The sequence below is a fragment of the Lithobates pipiens genome, unplaced genomic scaffold (genome assembly GCF_037356315.1).
Source record: "Lithobates pipiens isolate NorthernLeopardFrog02 unplaced genomic scaffold, aLitPip1_a1.2 Scaffold_37, whole genome shotgun sequence".
Taxonomy (NCBI): Eukaryota; Metazoa; Chordata; class Amphibia; order Anura; family Ranidae; genus Lithobates; species Lithobates pipiens.
Window position 1 is genome coordinate 5,631,961 of NW_027507825.1, and position 17,750 is coordinate 5,649,710.

General features: G+C 47.5%; 1 protein-coding gene across 1 annotated transcript in view; it reads left to right on the forward strand.

The window, feature by feature from the left end:
• Window positions 1-17,171, forward strand: part of LOC143956509 (endoribonuclease Dicer-like) — a gene marked incomplete at its 3' end in the record, with an annotated part of 72,218 nt that extends 55,047 nt beyond the window's left edge. The window contains 6 exon segments of the mRNA XM_077466710.1: window positions 436-604; window positions 3,069-3,544; window positions 5,316-5,448; window positions 10,363-10,605; window positions 10,701-10,855; window positions 17,039-17,171. Of these exon segments, the coding sequence (XP_077322836.1) occupies window positions 436-604; window positions 3,069-3,544; window positions 5,316-5,448; window positions 10,363-10,605; window positions 10,701-10,855; window positions 17,039-17,171 (1,309 nt within the window).
• Between the last annotated feature and the right edge of the window lie 579 nt (window positions 17,172-17,750).

Here is a 17,750-nt window from a genome sequence, read left to right on the forward strand (position 1 = left end):
CCTAGAGGAAGTGACGGATCGTGGCTCCTAGCTAATAGGAACACACAATCTGTCACGTCTCACAGAACAGGGATTTGTGTGTTTACAAACGCACACACACACACACACACACACACACACACACACGTCCCTGTTCTGCCTCTCGTGTCTGCGATGGCTCATGGCCGGCGGTCACAGTGTGCACCTGATATCCTGATCCCACGAGCCGACTTATAGCCACGGCGTTTCGTGGGGGTTGTGCCCACCTGCCACAGTAAAATGACGGCAGCTGGTCGGCAAGCAGTTAAAGCCAACGTTTCATCCCAAAGTGGTAAGAAGCATTGTTGAATCTTGGGGGGGTGGGGGTGGGGGGGGGGGAGAATGTCTGTTGGTCTTTTTACCTTTTCTTATTGCCAGCATGCAATGTCTCCCAATCTCCCCTTTTTTGTATTCCAGGTACGCCTCTCAGCCCTGTGAGATTGTTTTGGACTGTGGTTCCTATCATGACAAAAGTGGTCTTTATCAGAGACTCCTGTCCGAACTTGAGGAAGCTCTTTACTTTCTGGATGACTGCAACATTCCAATACAGTCAAAGGAGAGAGACTCCACAGCCATCTCCAAACAGGTATGTCTAGGGACCTCATTGCGTGCTGGGTGCAGCACATGCTGACTTGATCCCTTTTTGAAAGGGATCCTGATCTGTACAAGCTTTGCTCAGAAAAAGCAATGTTATCTAATTAGGGTCGGTGCTACCACTAGGCGGAGTAGACAGCCGCCTAGGGTGCACTACCCCCCCCCCCCCCACCCCCCCAGGGCACAGCCATAGCCTCTGTCCCGGGAACACATCTGCAAGCCTGCAATCCCCCAATGTGTCCCTCTGAGCGCCCCGCTGTTCCCTTGCTCTCTTCATAGATTAAAATCTCACAGCGCTGCTTCGGGACTCCTTTGCTCCAGCCTGTCCCTCCTGGAGCGGCGCTGTGTGTGTGTGCAGCGGAGGGGCGGGGCTTGGTGGAAATCGGTGCAGCGTCTGTTAGCTGACCACCTGGTGGAGACACCAGAGCCCGCCCAGCGCTGAGGAGAGCCCCGGATGTAATGGTCGATGAAGCAGAGGTAAGGAGGGTGGTGGATCCTCCCTATCTACAGCGAGCTGTGCGTGGGGGATGGGGGGGGGGGTGAGTAGTGCAGGAAATAAGAGTCTGGTAGGTAGGTCAGTGTATGTGTCAGGTTGGTCAGTGTGTGTAATGGTCAGGTAGATCAGTGTGGGTCAGGTAGGTGGGTGAGTGTGTGTGTAATGGTCGGGTAGGTGGGTTAGTGTGTGTGTGTGTGTGTGTAATGGTTGGGTGGGTCACATATTGCAAAGGGGGTGGAGTCATGGGGAGCGGAGCCAATGGGAGGGGATAAAAGGAGGTTTCGTCTAGGGCAGTGATGGCGAACCTTGGCACTCCAGATGTTTTGGAACTACATTTCCCATGATGCTCCACTACACTGCAGAGTGCATGAGCATCATGGGAAATGTAGTTCCAAAACATCTGGGGTGCCAAGGTTCCCCATCACTGGTCTATGACATCACTGGTCTAGGGTGTCAAAAATTCTTGCACCAGCCCTGTATCTGATCAGTATTGCTAAAGAAGCCACTCGGATCAATGTATACCTAGCAAAAGAAAAGTGAACATTGGTAGTGCCGTTCACCAAACCATTCTCCAGCACACTTACCACCTCCTTTTGCACAAAATCAAAGTCTAAACTGTTTTAACAGTTTGTGGCAATACGTTTTTTTTGTTGCCAATATTTACAGATTCTGTATATCCGAGGCTGCACTGCATATCAGAGCTCTAATACAAAGTGTGGTTCCCAACTCCAGTCTAGCAGAGCCCCCCCCCCTCTTGAATCCTATATAGTAAATGGAGAGCTGGTACACCTTGGCTGTAGCCCCTTAGACTTGGGTTCCCTCTGCGGGCCCGGCAGGTGGTTCCTCCTGCCACGCTCGTGCAAATCGTAGCTCGCAGAGTCGCAGTAGTGTGAACCAGGTCTTATGCTACTGGTGCAGAGACTCATCAGAAGCCCAGTCTCAGTGTGTCTGCACCATATTCCACAGGCAAAATGAAAAATGGAAACCACTGTAGTTACTAATATATTGCCTGTGGTGTCCCTTCAGCTGATCATTTCTTCATTAGTGACTTATGGCTTGTTCTGCACCATTCCTTTTTGGGGAGGCATCCATCTTGGTAGTGACAGGGCTTTTGTGAGCTGCCCCCCCCCCCCTTTGATGTTGGATGAAGTGCACACTGATGCAGGAATAATAATAGGGGGAAGTAGGAGAAAGCACAGAGACACAGAATTCAGGCGAAGCAGGGAGAGCCTTTCACTGCAGGTCCTCTGGTACAGCTTCTTCTTTAGCAAGGAGAACAGAGAGCAGCACAGTAGTGACCTCACCAAATCTCACTCCAGGTCTAGTGAGAATAACAGTCTGATAAAGCAAGAGAGATGGAGGAAGCACACACAGAATGAAAGAAGCAGGGAGAGCCTTAGACTGCAGGTCCCCAGGTACAGCTTCCTCTCCACCAAGGAGAACAAGATTAGCATTGTGGTGACATCACAAAATCTCCAGTCAGAGGCAGCAGTGACTTGGATCTCACACTGCAGATACATAGAACATGGGTGCCTAGGCACTGGAGATGCATTGCCATTTTTTAGGTCAGGGGTCTCCAAACTTTTTAAACAAAGGGCCAGTTTAAAGTGTAAAGAACAATAGACTGGCTGGACTATGGCCAGCGGAAGTGGACATTTTCCTGGCATCACCTTGCTAAATTCGGTTTTAGTGGAGGGCTAATTTATTGGTATCATTGGAAGGAAATGGCACCCCATTGTTGGCTGTCAATTGGCAGAATAGTGTCTCATATCGAGGGGAGGAATAATGCCCCAAGGGCCAGATAAAGGCAAGCGTAGGGTCACATCTGGTCCAAGGGCCACAGTTTGGCGACTGCTGTTTTAATGCACAATTTATCTTTCTAGATGTTTCCTGTAAGACCTCATATCTTCACTTTTTTTGAGTTCAGGTTCCCTTTTAATTTGTCCATTTCTGTTTGTAGATCTTGTCGGACTGCCGGGCGGTCCTGTTGGTCCTGGGCCCTTGGTGCGCGGATAAGGTGGCGGGGATGATGGTGCGTGAACTGCAGAAATACATCAAACACGAACAGGAGGAACTCCATCGCAAATTTCTGTTGTTCACCGATACAATTCTGAGGAAGATCCATGCCCTTTGTGAGGAACATTTCTCCCCGGCCGCTCTTGACCTGAAATTCGTCACCCCCAAAGTCCTGCGACTCCTAGAGATCCTTCGCAAGTATAAACCCTACGAGCGACAGCAATTCGAGAGTGTGGAGTGGTACAACAACCGCAACCAGGACAACTATGTGTCGTGGAGTGACTCTGAGGACGATGAAGATGAGGATGAGGAGATCGAGGAGAAAGAGAAGACTGAAACCAGCTTCCCATCTCCGTTTACCAACATTCTGTGTGGAATCATCTTTGTGGAGCGAAGATACACGGCCGTTGTCTTAAATCGGTAATTCGTGGGGCTCTTTTCTATCTTGCGTTTTTTCTGAACTTATTTTAATGTTCAGCGAAAGTGGATTTTTCCTTTAAAAGTTAATGTTGACATGAATGTCTTAACCAACCTTTCTCAACCAGGGTTCCCTCTAGATTTAACTAGCGGATTCTCAAACGACAATTTATGAGACTCGGATAAGTATATGCTGACACCAGTGATCTTTTTAGGTATCAGTAAGGGGCATTATTCCCACTGATCACCAATGTAAGGGGCAGCCTTTCCCGTTGGCCGCCAGGGTAAGGTGCAGCCTTTCCCGTTGGCCGCCAGGGTAAGGTGCAGCCTTTCCCGTTGGCCGCCAGGGCTAAGGGGCAGCCTTTCCCGTTGGCCGCCAGGGCTAAGGGGCAGCCTTTCCCGTTGGCCGCAAAGGGGGTAAGGGGCAGCCTTTCCCGTTGGCCGCAAAGGGGGTAAGGGGCAGCCTTTCCCGTTGGCCGCAAAGGGGGTAAGGGGCAGCCTTTCCCGTTGGCCGCAAAGGGGGTAAGGGGCAGCCTTTCCCGTTGGCCACAAAGGGGGTAAGGGGCAGCCTTTCCCGTTGGCCGCAAAGGGGGTAAGGGGCAGCCTTTCCCGTTGGCCGCAAAGGGGGTAAGGGGCAGCCTTTCCCGTTGGCCGCAAAGGGGGTAAGGGGCAGCCTTTCCCGTTGGCCGCAAAGGGGGTAAGGGGCAGCCTTTCCCGTTGGCCGCAAAGGGGGTAAGGGGCAGCCTTTCCCGTTGGCCGCAAAGGGGGTAAGGGGCAGCCTTTCCCGTTGGCCACAAAGGGGGTAAGGGGCAGCCTTTCCCGTTGGCCGCAAAGGGGGTAAGGGGCAGCCTTTCCCGTTGGCCGCAAAGGGGGTAAGGGGCAGCCTTTCCCGTTGGCCGCAAAGGGGGTAAGGGGCAGCCTTTCCCGTTGGCCGCAAAGGGGGTAAGGGGCAGCCTTTCCCGTTGGCCGCAAAGGGGGTAAGGGGCAGCCTTTCCCGTTGGCCGCAAAGGGGGTAAGGGGCAGCCTTTCCCGTTGGCCGCCAGGGCTAAGGGGCAGCCTTTCCCGTTGGCCGCCAGGGCTAAGGGGCAGCCTTTCCCGTTGGCCGCCAGGGCTAAGGGGCAGCCTTTCCCGTTGGCCGCAAAGGGCTAAGGGGCAGCCTTTCCCGTTGGCCGCAAAGGGGTAAGGTGCAGCCTTTCCCGTTGGCCGCAAAGGGGGGTAAGGGGCAGCCTTTCCCGTTGGCCGCAAAGGGGGGTAAGGGGCAGCCTTTCCCGTTGGCCGCAAAGGGGGTAAGGGGCAGCCTTTCCCGTTGGCCGCAAAGGGGGGTGAGGGGCAGCCTTTCCCGTTGGCCGCAAAGGGGGGTGAGGGGCAGCCTTTCCCGTTGGCCGCAAAGGGGGTAAGGGGCAGCCTTTCCTGTTGGCTTTTGCACTGGTGCATTTCTCTATAGACCATCAATGTACAGGGAACATTACAATTTTCACCATCTGCCACTATTTGTTGAATTGTATTATTTCATATAGATGCCCTGGGTATGAATTATGTACAGCACATTTTCTATCCTTGTATATATTGCTATATCTCAGCTTGCTGGTAATGTAATGTATGGTGAGCTGTGAATACGATAGTTATTAGCGAGGATTTCCCGAGACCTGAAGCTTCTTTCGGAAGGTTGGAATAGGCTGGTTTAACCTCCTTCGTATCGCCGGTACTAATGTCTGTCTCTCTTTTGAAGTGCAGCTGTGATTTTTTAACGGACGTTTCCAACTTACCATTACAGGTTGATTAAGGAGGCCGGGAAACAGGACCCAGAGCTGGCTTACATTAGCAGTAACTTCATAACTGGCCACGGCATCGGAAAGAACCAGCCACGTAACAAACAGATGGAAGTGGAGTTCAGAAAGCAAGAAGAGGTAATGGAAGTGACTCCATATTGGGGAAAACGAGTTCTTTCCTCCAGTTTAATGGGTTCACTCGTAGACCCCGTCCTCGGTCTGCTCTGTGTCAGCGCCCTGCGCCCTGGACTCCCTCCAGCAGAGACCATAATTATCTGGCATTAGAAACGCACAGATATCGCTTGTTATACTCTCGCAGGTTGTTTCTGTGTTACGTGCTCCTTATTGGCGCTGACAGTTAAATAACCTCATTTGTTGCGTTGATGTATGTAGAGTCAGATAGGCATTGGCGTTCCCTCGCCCTCGTGCTGCCACTCCATCTGCACATTCCTCACTATGGAGATGGGAACGTTCTTCATTTCACTGTGGTTTTTTATTTTACTTGTTTTATGTAGTTTATTTATTACAGGTACTTGTATAGCACCGTCAATTTACACAGCGCTTCGCATATACAGTGCCTTGAAAAAGTATTCATACCTCTTGAAAATTTCCCACATTTTGTCACGTTACAACCAAAAAACGTAAATGTATTTTATTGGGATTTTATGTGATAGACCAACACAGTGACACATAATTGTGAAGTGGAAGGAAAATGATAAATGGTTCAATTTTTTTTTTACAAATATGTGAAAAGTGTAAGGGTCCTTTGTGTTCAGCCCCCTTTACTCTGATACCCCTTAACTAAAAATCTAGTGGAACTAATTGCCTTCAGAAGTCACCTGATTAGTAAATGGAGTCCACCTGTGTGTAGTTTAATCTTGGTTTAAATACAGCTGTTCTGTGAAGCCCTCGGAGGTTTGTTAGGCTGCTTTCACACTGGGGCGGTATTCAGGCGTTACAGCGCTAAAAATGGCGCCTGTGTAGCGCCTGAAAAAAACCGGCCCCTTTCACAGTGCGCTGGCAGGACAGTGAAAAAAGTCCTGCTGGCCGCATCTTTGGAGCGGTGAAGGAGCGGTGTATTCACCGCTCCTATACCGCTCCTACCCATTGAAATCAATGGGACAGCGCGGCAATACCGCCGGCAAAGCGGCGCTGCAGCGGCGCTTTGCGGGCGGGTTTAACCCTTTTTCGGCCGCTAGCGGGGGTTAGAAACCACCCCGCTAGCGCCCGCAGACCGCCTCTAAAACGACGGTAAAGCGCAGCTAAAAATAGCAACGCTTTACCGCCGACGCCCGCACCGCCCCAGTGTGAAAGGGGCCTTAGAGAACCTTAGTTCAAACAACATCAGCAAGGACACACCAGACCGGTCACGGAGGTCTGTTAATTCCATCATCCGAAAATGGAAAGAGTATGGCACAATTGCAAACTTACCAAGACATGGCCGTCCACCTAAACCAGTGATGGCGAACCTTGGCACCCCAGATGTTTTGGAACTACATTTCCCATGATGCTCTGGCACTCTGCAGTGTACTGGAGCATCATGGGAAATGTAGTTCCAAAACATCTGGGGTGCCAAGGTTCGCCATCACTGACCTAAACTGACCGGACCGGGCAAGGAGAGCATTCATCAGAGAAGCAGCCAAGAGGTCCATGGTAACTCTGGAGGAGCTGCAGAGATCCACAGCTCAGGGGGGAGAATCTGTCCACAGAACAACTATTAGTCGTCTCTCCACAAATCTGCCCTTTTTAGTGACGAGAAGAAAGACATTGGAGAAAGAAAGTCATAAGAAGTTCAGTTTGTAGTTTGTGAGAAGCCATGTGGGGGAGGGGGCAGCAAACATGTGGAAGAAGGTGATCTGGTCAGATGAGACCAAATTTTTTTTTTTTGGCCTAAAAGCAAAATGTTATGTGTGGGGGAAAACTAACACTGCACATCATCCTGAACACACCATCCCCACCGTGAAACATGGTGGTGGCAGCATCATGTGGTGGGGATGGTTTTCTTCATCGGGGACAGGGAAGCTGGTCAAAGTTGATGGGAAGATGGATGGAGACAAATACAGGACAATCTTAGAAGAAAACCTGTTAGTCTGCAAAAGACTTGAGACCGGGGCGGAGGTTCCCCTTCCAGCAGGACAACGACCCGAAACATCCAGCCAGAGCTACAATGGAATGGTTTAGATCAAAGAATATTCATGTGTTAGAATGTCACAGTTCAGACCTAAATCACATTGATAATCTGTGGCAAGACTTGAAAATTGCTGTTCAGACGCTCTCCATCCAATCTGACAGAGCTTGAGATATTTTACAAAGAAGAAGAATGGGCAGAAATGTCCTCTCTAGATGGGCAAAGCTGGTAGAGACACCCCCAAAAAGACTTAAAGCTGTAATTGCAGTGAAAGGCGGTCCTACAAAGTATTGATTCAGGGGGGCGCCATACAAATGTACCCCACACTTTTCACATATTTATTTGTAAAAAAAATTGAAAACCATTTATCATTTTCCTTCCAACTCGCTTTGTGCCACTTTGTGTTGGTCTATCACATAAAAGCCCAATAAAATACATTTATGTTTTTGGTTGTAACATGACAAAATGTGGAAAATTTTCAAGGGCTATGAATACTTTACGGCACTGTATATTTACCTGCTCTGTGCAATAGAATTCCACAGACGGCCATAAACCTCCTCTTTTCTGGCCCCTCCTCCCTGTCCAGTGTCCCCAGTGGGAGCCGCTTCCCAGGGGAACGTGTGTGTGTGTGTGTGTGTGCTCGCTCCTGAGCCCTGCTGCTGGGTTCCTGCGACAAGGACAGCAGGACCCGGCCCCCTCGCTGCATACAGCGATCAGGTCTGCCTGTCGGATTTTCAGGCCGACATTGCATTGTCCTCTATGGAATGGAGCGGCAGATGCCTGGCCGGCTCGCGCATGCCTGGCTGTGAAGCCACAGTGCGGGCACCCACAGTGACAATGCCGGCGGCGTCGTAGAAGAGGTTGTGAGGAACAGGGCTTTGTCTCCCCGCATCGCTGGACCCTGGGACAGGTAAGTGTCGCAAAAAATTTTTGTATATACAGTGCCTTGTGAAAGTATTCGGCCCCCTTGAACTTTTCAACCTTTTGCCAAATTTCAGGCTTCAAACATAAAGATATAAAATGTTTATTTTTTGTGAAGAATCACCAACAAGTGGGACACAATTGTGAAGTGGAATGAAATCTATTGGATTTTTGAAACTTTTTTAACTAATAAAAAAATGAAAAGTGGGGCGTGCAAAATGATTCAGCCCCCTTGCGTTAATACTTTGTAGGGCCACCTTTTGCTGCGATTACAGCTGCAAGTCGCTTGGGGTATTTCTCTATCAGTTTTGCACATCGAGAGACTGAAATTCTTGCCCATTCTTCCTTGCAAAACAGCTGGAGCTCAGTGAGGTTGGATGGAGAGCGTTTGTGAACAGCAGTTTTCAGCTCTTTCCACAGATTCTCGATTGGATTCAGCTCTGGACTTTGACTTGGCCATTCTAACACCTGGATACGTTTATTTGTGAACCATTCCTTTGTAGATTTTGCTGTATGTTTGGGATCATTGTCTTGTTGGGAGATAAATCTCCGTCCCAGTTTCAGGTCTTTTGCAGACTCCAACAGGTTTTCATCCAGAATGGTCCTGTATTTGGCTGCATCCATCTTCCCCTCAATTTTAACCATCTTCCCTGTCCCTGCTGAAGAAAAGCAGGCCCAAACCATGATGCTGCCACCACCATGTGTGACAGTGGGGATGGTGTGTTGAGGGTGATGAGCTGTGTTGCTTTTACGCCAAACATATCGTTTTGCATTGTGGGGAAAAAGTTGGATTTTGGTTTCATCTGACCAGAGCACCTTCTTCCACATGTTTGGTGTGTCTCCCAGGTGGCTTGTGGCAAACTTTAGACGAGACTTTTTATGGATATCTTTGAGAAATGGCTTTCTTCTTGCCACTCTTCCATAAAGGGCAGATTTGTGCAGTGTACGACTGATTGTTGTCCTATGGACAGACTCTCCCACCTCAGCTGTAGTTCTCTGCAGTTCATCCAGAGTGATCATGGGCCTCTTGGCTGCATCTCTGATTAGTCTTCTCCTTGTCTGAGCTGAAAGTTTAGAGGGACGGCCAGGTCTTGGTAGATTTGCAGTGGTCTGATACTCCTTCCATTTCAAAATGATCGCTTGCACAGTGCTCCTTGGGATGTTTAAAGCTTGGGAAATCTTTTTGTATCCAAATCCAGCTTTAAACTTCTCCACAACAGTATTACGGACCTGCCTGGTGTGTTCCTTGGTCTTCATGATGCTCTCTGCGCTTTCAACAGAACCCTGAGACTATCACAGAGCAGGTGCATTTATACAGAGACTTGATTACACACAGGTGGATTCTATTTATCACCATCAGTCATTTAGGACAACATTGGATCATTCAGAGATCCTCACTGAGCTTCTGGAGTGAGTTTGCTGCACTGAAAGTAAAAGGGGCCGAATCATTTTGCACGCATCACTTTTCATTTTTTTATTTGCTAAAAAAGTTTAAATTATCCAATAGATTTCATTCCACTTCACAATTGTGTCCCACTTGTTGGTGATTCTTCACAAAAAATTTAAATTTTATATCTTTATGTTTGAAGCCTGAAATGTGGCAAAAGGTTGAAAAGTTCAAGGGGGCCGAATACTTTTGCAAGGCACTGTGTGTGTTTATAATTTTTTTTTTTTTTTTTGCTAAACCGTACTTTTCTACTTGGTCATAAACTCATATCCAATAAAATCTAATTTAGTCACATTTATTCTCCTACATGTTTTTTGGGGGAAAAAAATCAGTATATTTAGTCTGTAGAAAAGTTAAATGTAATGTACATCTGGTGTTTAGCAGGCTTGTCGCGCAGCACTGAACCTCTCGCAAATACTCTCTACATGAAGATTTTTTTTATTCTCCTTCAGTCTGTGTTTGGTTTCCTCTCACAATCCAAAAACAGAGATGAAAAGGAACCTGTGCGTAGAAAAAAAAAAAAAAATTTAATTCAGACTTTCCATCTTTCGTTCAGGTCCTTCGAAAATTCCGAGCACATGAAACCAATCTGCTGATTGCTACCAGCATCGTAGAGGAGGGGGTGGACATCCCAAAATGCAACCTGGTGGTCCGCTTTGATTTGCCCACGGAGTACAGGTCCTATGTCCAGTCCAAGGGTCGGGCAAGAGCCCCTATCTCAAATTATATCATGTTAGCGGACACAGACAAGATAAAGGGGTTCGAGGATGATCTGAAGACCTATAAGGCCATCGAGAAGGTTTGTAGCACAGCTACGTTCCTCCATGATGAGGTCGTATGAATTCCCTCCCTGCATCCTGACGCTGAATTGCGTTTTATTTTTTATTTTTTCAGATACTGCGGAATAAATGTTCCAAGTCGCTGGATTGTGGGGAGGCAGAGTCGGAAGCCGTTGTAGATGATGACGAGATCATTCCTCCTTATGTGTTGCGGCAAGATGATGGGAGCCCAAGGGTGACCATTAACACCGCTATTGGCCACATTAATCGGTAAGCATAATATGGATCTCTGACCATAACGTGTACTGCAGTGGTCCCCAACCTTTTTGGCACTGGGGACCGGCTGCGTGGAAGAAAATTGTGCCAAGGCCCAGCGAGGGACTGGGGGTGATGTACGCACACGCAAGCGAATTTTGCTGGCAATTTATCGGACAATAGCTGGTGTTCGGCTGTTGGTATTTCCATCATCATGGCACCATGGTTGGTTTGGTGTCAGAATGATTGAAGCGCATTATTTCTTATATTGCATTGTAATATGAATGAAATAGTTCAACTCACCATAATGCAGAATCAATGGGAGCCCTGAGTGTGTCACTTTCCATGTCGCCTGCCACCAGATGAGAAATGCCACTTGTCAGGCTGACTGTCACCAGTTGAGGAATGCCACTTGCCACATCACCCCGCCAGTGCCACCAGATGAGGATTGTCACTGCATTGGTGACACTGGTTCAGTGGCCTTTCTTAACCACTTCCCGACCAGCGCACGACGATGTACGTCAACAGAATGGCACGGGCAGGCATATTGGCGTACATGTACGTCCAATATTCGATGCCGCCGTGCCATCGGGAGCGCGCCGCCGTCGGCGCGCTCCCGCGCTGGTCGGGACCCCCGTGAGTCCGGTCGCGGGACCCGCGGACTCGATCGCCGCGGGCATCCCCGCGATCGTCTCATGGAGCGGCCGAATGGAGGAAATGCTGTGTAAACAACATTTTTCCATTCTGCCTAGCAACTAGTGACGCTGATCTCTGCTCCATGTGATTGGAGCAGAGATCAGTGTACACTAAATGAAAGCCCAACCCCCCCCCACAGTTAGTAACACACCCCTAGGAACACTTAACCCCTACACTGCCACCCACTGGTTAACCCCTTCACTGCCAGTGTCATTTACACAGGAATCACTGCATTTATATAGCAGTGATTACTGTATAAATGACAATGGTCCCAAAAATGTGTCAAAAATGTCCGATGGGTCCCCGACAATGTCGCTGTCAAAATAAAAATCGCTGATCGCCGCCATTACTAGTAAAAAAAAATAATAATAAAAAATTATTAATAAAAATGCTATAAAACTATCCCTATTTTGTAAACGCTATAACTTTTGCGCAAACAAATCAATAATCGCTTATTGCGATTTTTTTTTTACCAAAAATATGTAGAAGAATACGTATCGGCCTAAACTGAGGGAAAAAAATGTTTTTTTATATATTTTTGGAGGATATTTATTATTACAAAAAGTAAAAAATAATGCGTTTTTTTCAAAATTGTCGCTCTATTTTTGTTTATAGCGCAAAAAATAAAAACTGCAGGGGTGATCAAATACCACCAAAAGAAAGCTCTATTTGTGGGGAAAAAAAGGACGTCAATTTTGTTTGGAAGCCACGCCGCACGACCGCGCAATTGTCAGTTAAAGCGACGCAGTGCCGAATCGCAAAAAGTGGTCTGGTCTTTGACCAGCAAATTGGTCCGGTCTGAAAGTGGTTAAATGAGGGCAGGAGAGCAGAGATGCGGGGTGGGCAGTGAGAGATGATGTCATCTCTCTGCTCCCCGCCGCACCTCCGACATTCTGTATGCTGTGAGGGCGGAAGAGCGGTGATGCTAAGCGGGCGGGGAGAGATGATGTCATCTCTCTGCTCCCCGCCGCACCGCCGACATTCCGCACGTTGTGAGGGCGGAAGAGCGGGGATGCTAGGCGGGCGGAGAGAGATGTCATCTCTGCTCACCAGCCCGCTTCTCTTATTCGCCCGCCCGCTTTCCTCTCTGATCCACCGGTGCCTTACAGCCTGCCGCGGCCCAGCTGCAAAGACGATACGGCCCGGTAGTGGGCCGCGGACCGGGGGTTGATGACCCCTGGTGTACTGTGTTATGTAAAGAGTTTGCAACAGTGGCAAAAAGGAAAATTGGGACTTTATATGAAGCATAGCTAAGAACAAAAAGGTTTGAAATCACGTGATCATGGGCTCCAAAAAATAAACATTAAATCAGAAAGATAACATGATAATATAATTCAATAAGATCTCAGCAATTTATTGTTACATGATAATGGCATAATTGAGAAAAAAATTAAATAATAAAAAATAAAATAATTATCTTGACACACTGTAATAAAGTAATAATAATTCATGAATAACATGATTCAGTTGATAATAATAAAGTATAAAACCAATCTATGGGTAATAGAGACATTGGTACACGGTAATGTAATTATACTGCTTCATAAACAACAGTCATGTAATCAATAAAAGAAAAAAAAATATATATAAAATTGAATAAATAAATAGAATAAATAAATAAGAATATAAATGATAAATTAATATCACTAATTCGGAGTCTCAAGATCACATGACGTTGAAGGTGTAGCATAAGGCTAAGGCTCTACGCGTTTCGTGGGGACTCCCACTCTTCATGAGCAATAAGACGGGTGCAATAATCTATGATAAGAAGTAGAAAATTACCAGATGAACAGTTGCTGGACAAAAAAGTCCCACTAATCCCATCCTCCCCCCTTTTTCCGTGTACTGTGTTATGTATAAATAGATAGATCTTTCATAGAAATCTGTGGTTAACCACTTCAGCCACAGAAGATTTGGCTGCTACATGACCGGGCCATTTTTTGCGGTACGTCACTGCGTCGCTTTAACTGATGTACCCAAACAAAATTGACGACCTTCCCCCCCCCTACAAATGGAGCTTTCTTTTGGTGGTATTTGATCAGCTCTGCAGTTTTTATTTTTTGCGCTATAACCAAAATAAGAGTGACAATTTTGAAAAAAAAAAAGCAATATTTTGTACTTGCTATAATAAATATCCCCAAAATATATATATATATAAAAAAAAACGATTCTTTTTCTCAGTTTAGACCTTAGGTGTTTTTTTCTATAATATTCCCATTTTTTTTTCTCGGTTTAGGCCGATATGTATTCTTGTACATATTTTTGGTAAAAAAAAAATCGCAATCAGCGTTTGGGTTGCACCAAAGTTATAGTGTCTACAAAATAGAGATAGCTTTATAGAATTATTTTTTTATTTTTTTACTATTAATGGTGGCGATCTGCCTCCTAGTGCCTGCGATCGTTTGTGGCCAGCGCTCATCGCGACCATCTGCCACGAGCATTGGCACCCCTGCAGAGCAGCGGGCGCGTGCCTGCTATCCCAATCCCGCGAGCCAACGTATAGCTACAGCGATTTACGGGATCATGCCGGCCTGCCGCAGTTTGATGGGCGGTTAAAGCCCCACCCTGGGCACAAAAAAAAAATACCCTTGCAGGGTAGCCCCCACCAACCAGCCAGGGGCTGCATTTGAGGCCCCCTTTAGCTCATAAGTTGACAACCACTGATGTAAACAGACCGTAAAAGCATTTTACTTGCCTGTTCCTTGGCTCCCCTTGCTCTAGTGATGGACTGTCCCATACCGGTCTCTTGGCCAGTGCCGGGTTTTGGACCCTACATCACTCTTGATGACGTCATGCCACCTTAGGCTGCCAGACTATATAGATGAAGAGGCTGCAGTGCCTGGTCTAGCAATGCGGAGCAGCCTGCAAGAGAATTTTTTGGTTTTCTGGAGTTCAGCATTAAAGCGGAGGTCCACCCTAAAGTGGACCTTCCGCTCATTGGAACCCTCCCCCCCCCCCCCCTCCGGCGCCACAATTGGCACCTTTCAGGGGGGAGGGGGGTGCAGGTACCTGTACAGTACAGGTATCTGCACCCACTTCCGGGATAGCTCTCTGCGGAAAGGGGCGTAGATTACGCCCCTTTCCGAAAGTCCCCCGCTGCCTGCTGGGAAAACACACAGATCCCAGAGGCAGCGGGGACCATCCTTATTGCACAGCGCGACTCGCGCATGCGCAGTAGGGAACCGGGAAATGAAGCCGAAAGGCTCCACTTCCTGATTCCCATACCCAAGATGGCGGTGGCAGCACCCGAGTGAAGATCGAGAGAACGGCTTCGGGTGCCGACATCGCGGGCGCGCTGGGCGGGTAAGTGTCATTATTTTAAAAGTCAGCAGCTGCAGTATTTGTAGCTGCTGGCTTTAAAAAAAAAAAACCGCCCGGCGGAGTCCCGCTTTAAACAAACCCTCCCCCCCCAAGTTTATTATTAGTGTTTTAGGGCCTGTGTCTGACATGAGTTTTTCAGATGCTTCTGGTATCAATCAGAATTAATGACTGGTGCCTCTGAGCCGCAGTTATCCTCCATCTGACCTGCATTTCACCTGCCTTCAGCGGACTTTGCATTCCTATAGACTTTATGCGAATGTAAAACAGAAAAATTTCGGCAGTCGAAATGTTTTTTTTTTTTTTTTTTTTAATCTTTTTGCTGATACAGAAAAAGGTGCCGAAAATGCGTGCGATTTTTGCTGTGATTTTTACATTGATTTTTTACCGTGACTTTACTGTGCTTATAGCGGGATTCCACCCTAAAGTGGAACCTCCGCTGATCGGAACCCTCCCCCCCTCCGGTGTCACAATTGGCACCTTTCAGGGGGGAGGGGGGTGGAGATACCTGTCAAAGACAGGTATTTACACCCACTTCCGGGCATAGACTCCCGTGGGAGTCTACGCCATTTCCTGCCCTGCCGCGCTGTCTGCTGGGACACACACGGGTCCCAGTGACAGCGCGGAGATTTCCTATTGCATGGCGCGGCTCGCGCATGCGCAGTAGGGAACCGGGAAGTGAAGCCGATTCCCTTCACTTCCTGATTCCCTCACCTAGAATGGTGACGGCAGCAGCCGAGAGCCGAGCGATCGATCGGCCTCGGCTGCCGGCATCGCTGGAACCCGGGACAGGTGAGTGTCCATTTATTAAAAGTCAGCAGCTGTAGTATTTATAGCTGCTGGCTTTTAATATTTTTTTTTTTGGCGGAATCCCTCTTTATGGTGTTTTTCATGGGTCATGTGACTCAAAAATTGCATCCAAAACTTAACACGGCTGCATTTTTAATGCATTTCAACGGGGAGATGCGTTTTTGTTTATCTTGCTTGAGCCCTGGGAGATTTTACCCCCATTCCTGACCGGAACATTTTTTTGCGATTCGGCACCATTGCTTTAACTGACAATTGCGCGGTCCTGCAACCCAAACAAAAATGGACGTTCCTTTTTTTTCCCCAAAAAATAGAGCTTTCTTTTGGTGGTATTTGATCACCTCTGCGTTTTTTTTTTTTTTTTTTTTTTGCACTATAAATTAAAAAAGAGCGACAATTTTGAAAAAAATTCAATATTTTTTTAGTTTTTGCTATAATAAATATCCCCAAAAAATATATAAAAACCCCAATTTTTTTTCCTCAGCTTAGGCCGATATGTATTCTATATATCTTTGGTAAAAAAAAAAAAAAAAAACGCAATAAGCGTATATTTAGTTTGCACAAAAGTTATAGCATCTACAAAATAGGGGATAGTTTTATGGCATTTTTATTATAATTTATTTTTTTATATTATTAGTAATGGTCGCGATCTGCGATTTTTTTTTTTTTTTTTTTTTTTTTTTTTTTTTTTTTTTTTTTTTTTTTTGGTCGGGACTGCAGCATTATGGTGGACACATCGGACATTTTTTACACCGTTTTGGGACCAATGTCATTTCTACAGTGATCAGTGCTATAATTAGCCACTGATTACTATATAAATGACACTGGCATTGAAGGGGTTAAACACTAGGGGGTGATAAAGGGGGTTAAGTGTGTCCTAGGGAGTGATTCTAACTGGGGGGGGTGGGGGCGCTACCACTGACATGACAGATCACTGCTGTCGATGACAGGGAGCAGTGATCTGTCATGACACAAGGCAGAACAGGGAAATACCTTGTTTACATAGGCACTTCCCCCGTTCTGAGGCACCGTGACGCGGTCTCTGGCGGACATCGTGCACATGGACACACCCGCTAGCCCCGCCAATTAAAGGGGATGTACAGGTACGCCCATTTGCCCACTGCTGTCATTGTGCCAACGTATATTGGTGTGCGGAGATCGGCAAGTGGTTAACTGACCCGTCAACACAGACCCGCGTTGGTTTCAGGCTATTGCCCCAAGATTGAAGGAAGAATACCCCCTGGCTCTCGTTCAGCTTCAGGATCATCACCAACCCCAGACTCTGTATAAAGAATGTATTGGAAATTCTCCGATGTTTATTACTGTCTGTTCCGTGATAGACTGACCTCTGTTTTTATATTTCTGGGTTTGTTGCAGCTATTGTGCCCGGTTACCCAGCGACCCTTTCACCCACCTCGCTCCGAAGTGTAAAACCCGAGAAAGCTACGAAGGCGCCTATCGCGCTACTCTCTACCTTCCAATAAACTCTCCTTTAAGAGCCCCCATTGTTGTAAGTACCTGGTAAGATTATACTGTCATGCGCACAGATACTGTTTTGTGACCTTTTAGTGAAGTTATCCTCTAACGCGGCAGCCCCCACCCTTTTTGGCCCCCCCCCCAGCGATCAGTATCATGGCGGGCGCTTTTCCTTGGGAGGGGTGGGGGCTGGGCTGGGGGGGGGGTGGTGGTTGTAATGGACGGGTCCATGGGATATTCGTAAAGCCTGTCCTCAGCCCCCTTCACACCATGCCGCCCCCATCTCTTTTATATCTGTGTCCACAGTCCCCCTTTACCTCACAGTTCTTCCTCTAAAGCCGTCCCACAGTGTCCTCAGTTTCCCTTCACATCAGAGCCCCTTTTACATTACTGTACAGTCCTCTTGACATTAATGTAACAGGGAATGCACTGTAAAGGGGACTGCACTGTAAAGGGCCACTATAGCAGTGTCCCCAGTGCCCCCCCGCCCTTTACATCAGTGTCTCCCCTTTACATTGCAGTCCCACAGATCCCCCCTTTACATTGCAGTCCCACAGATCCCCCTTTACGTCGCAGTCCCACAGATCCCCCTTTACGTCGCAGTCCCACAGAT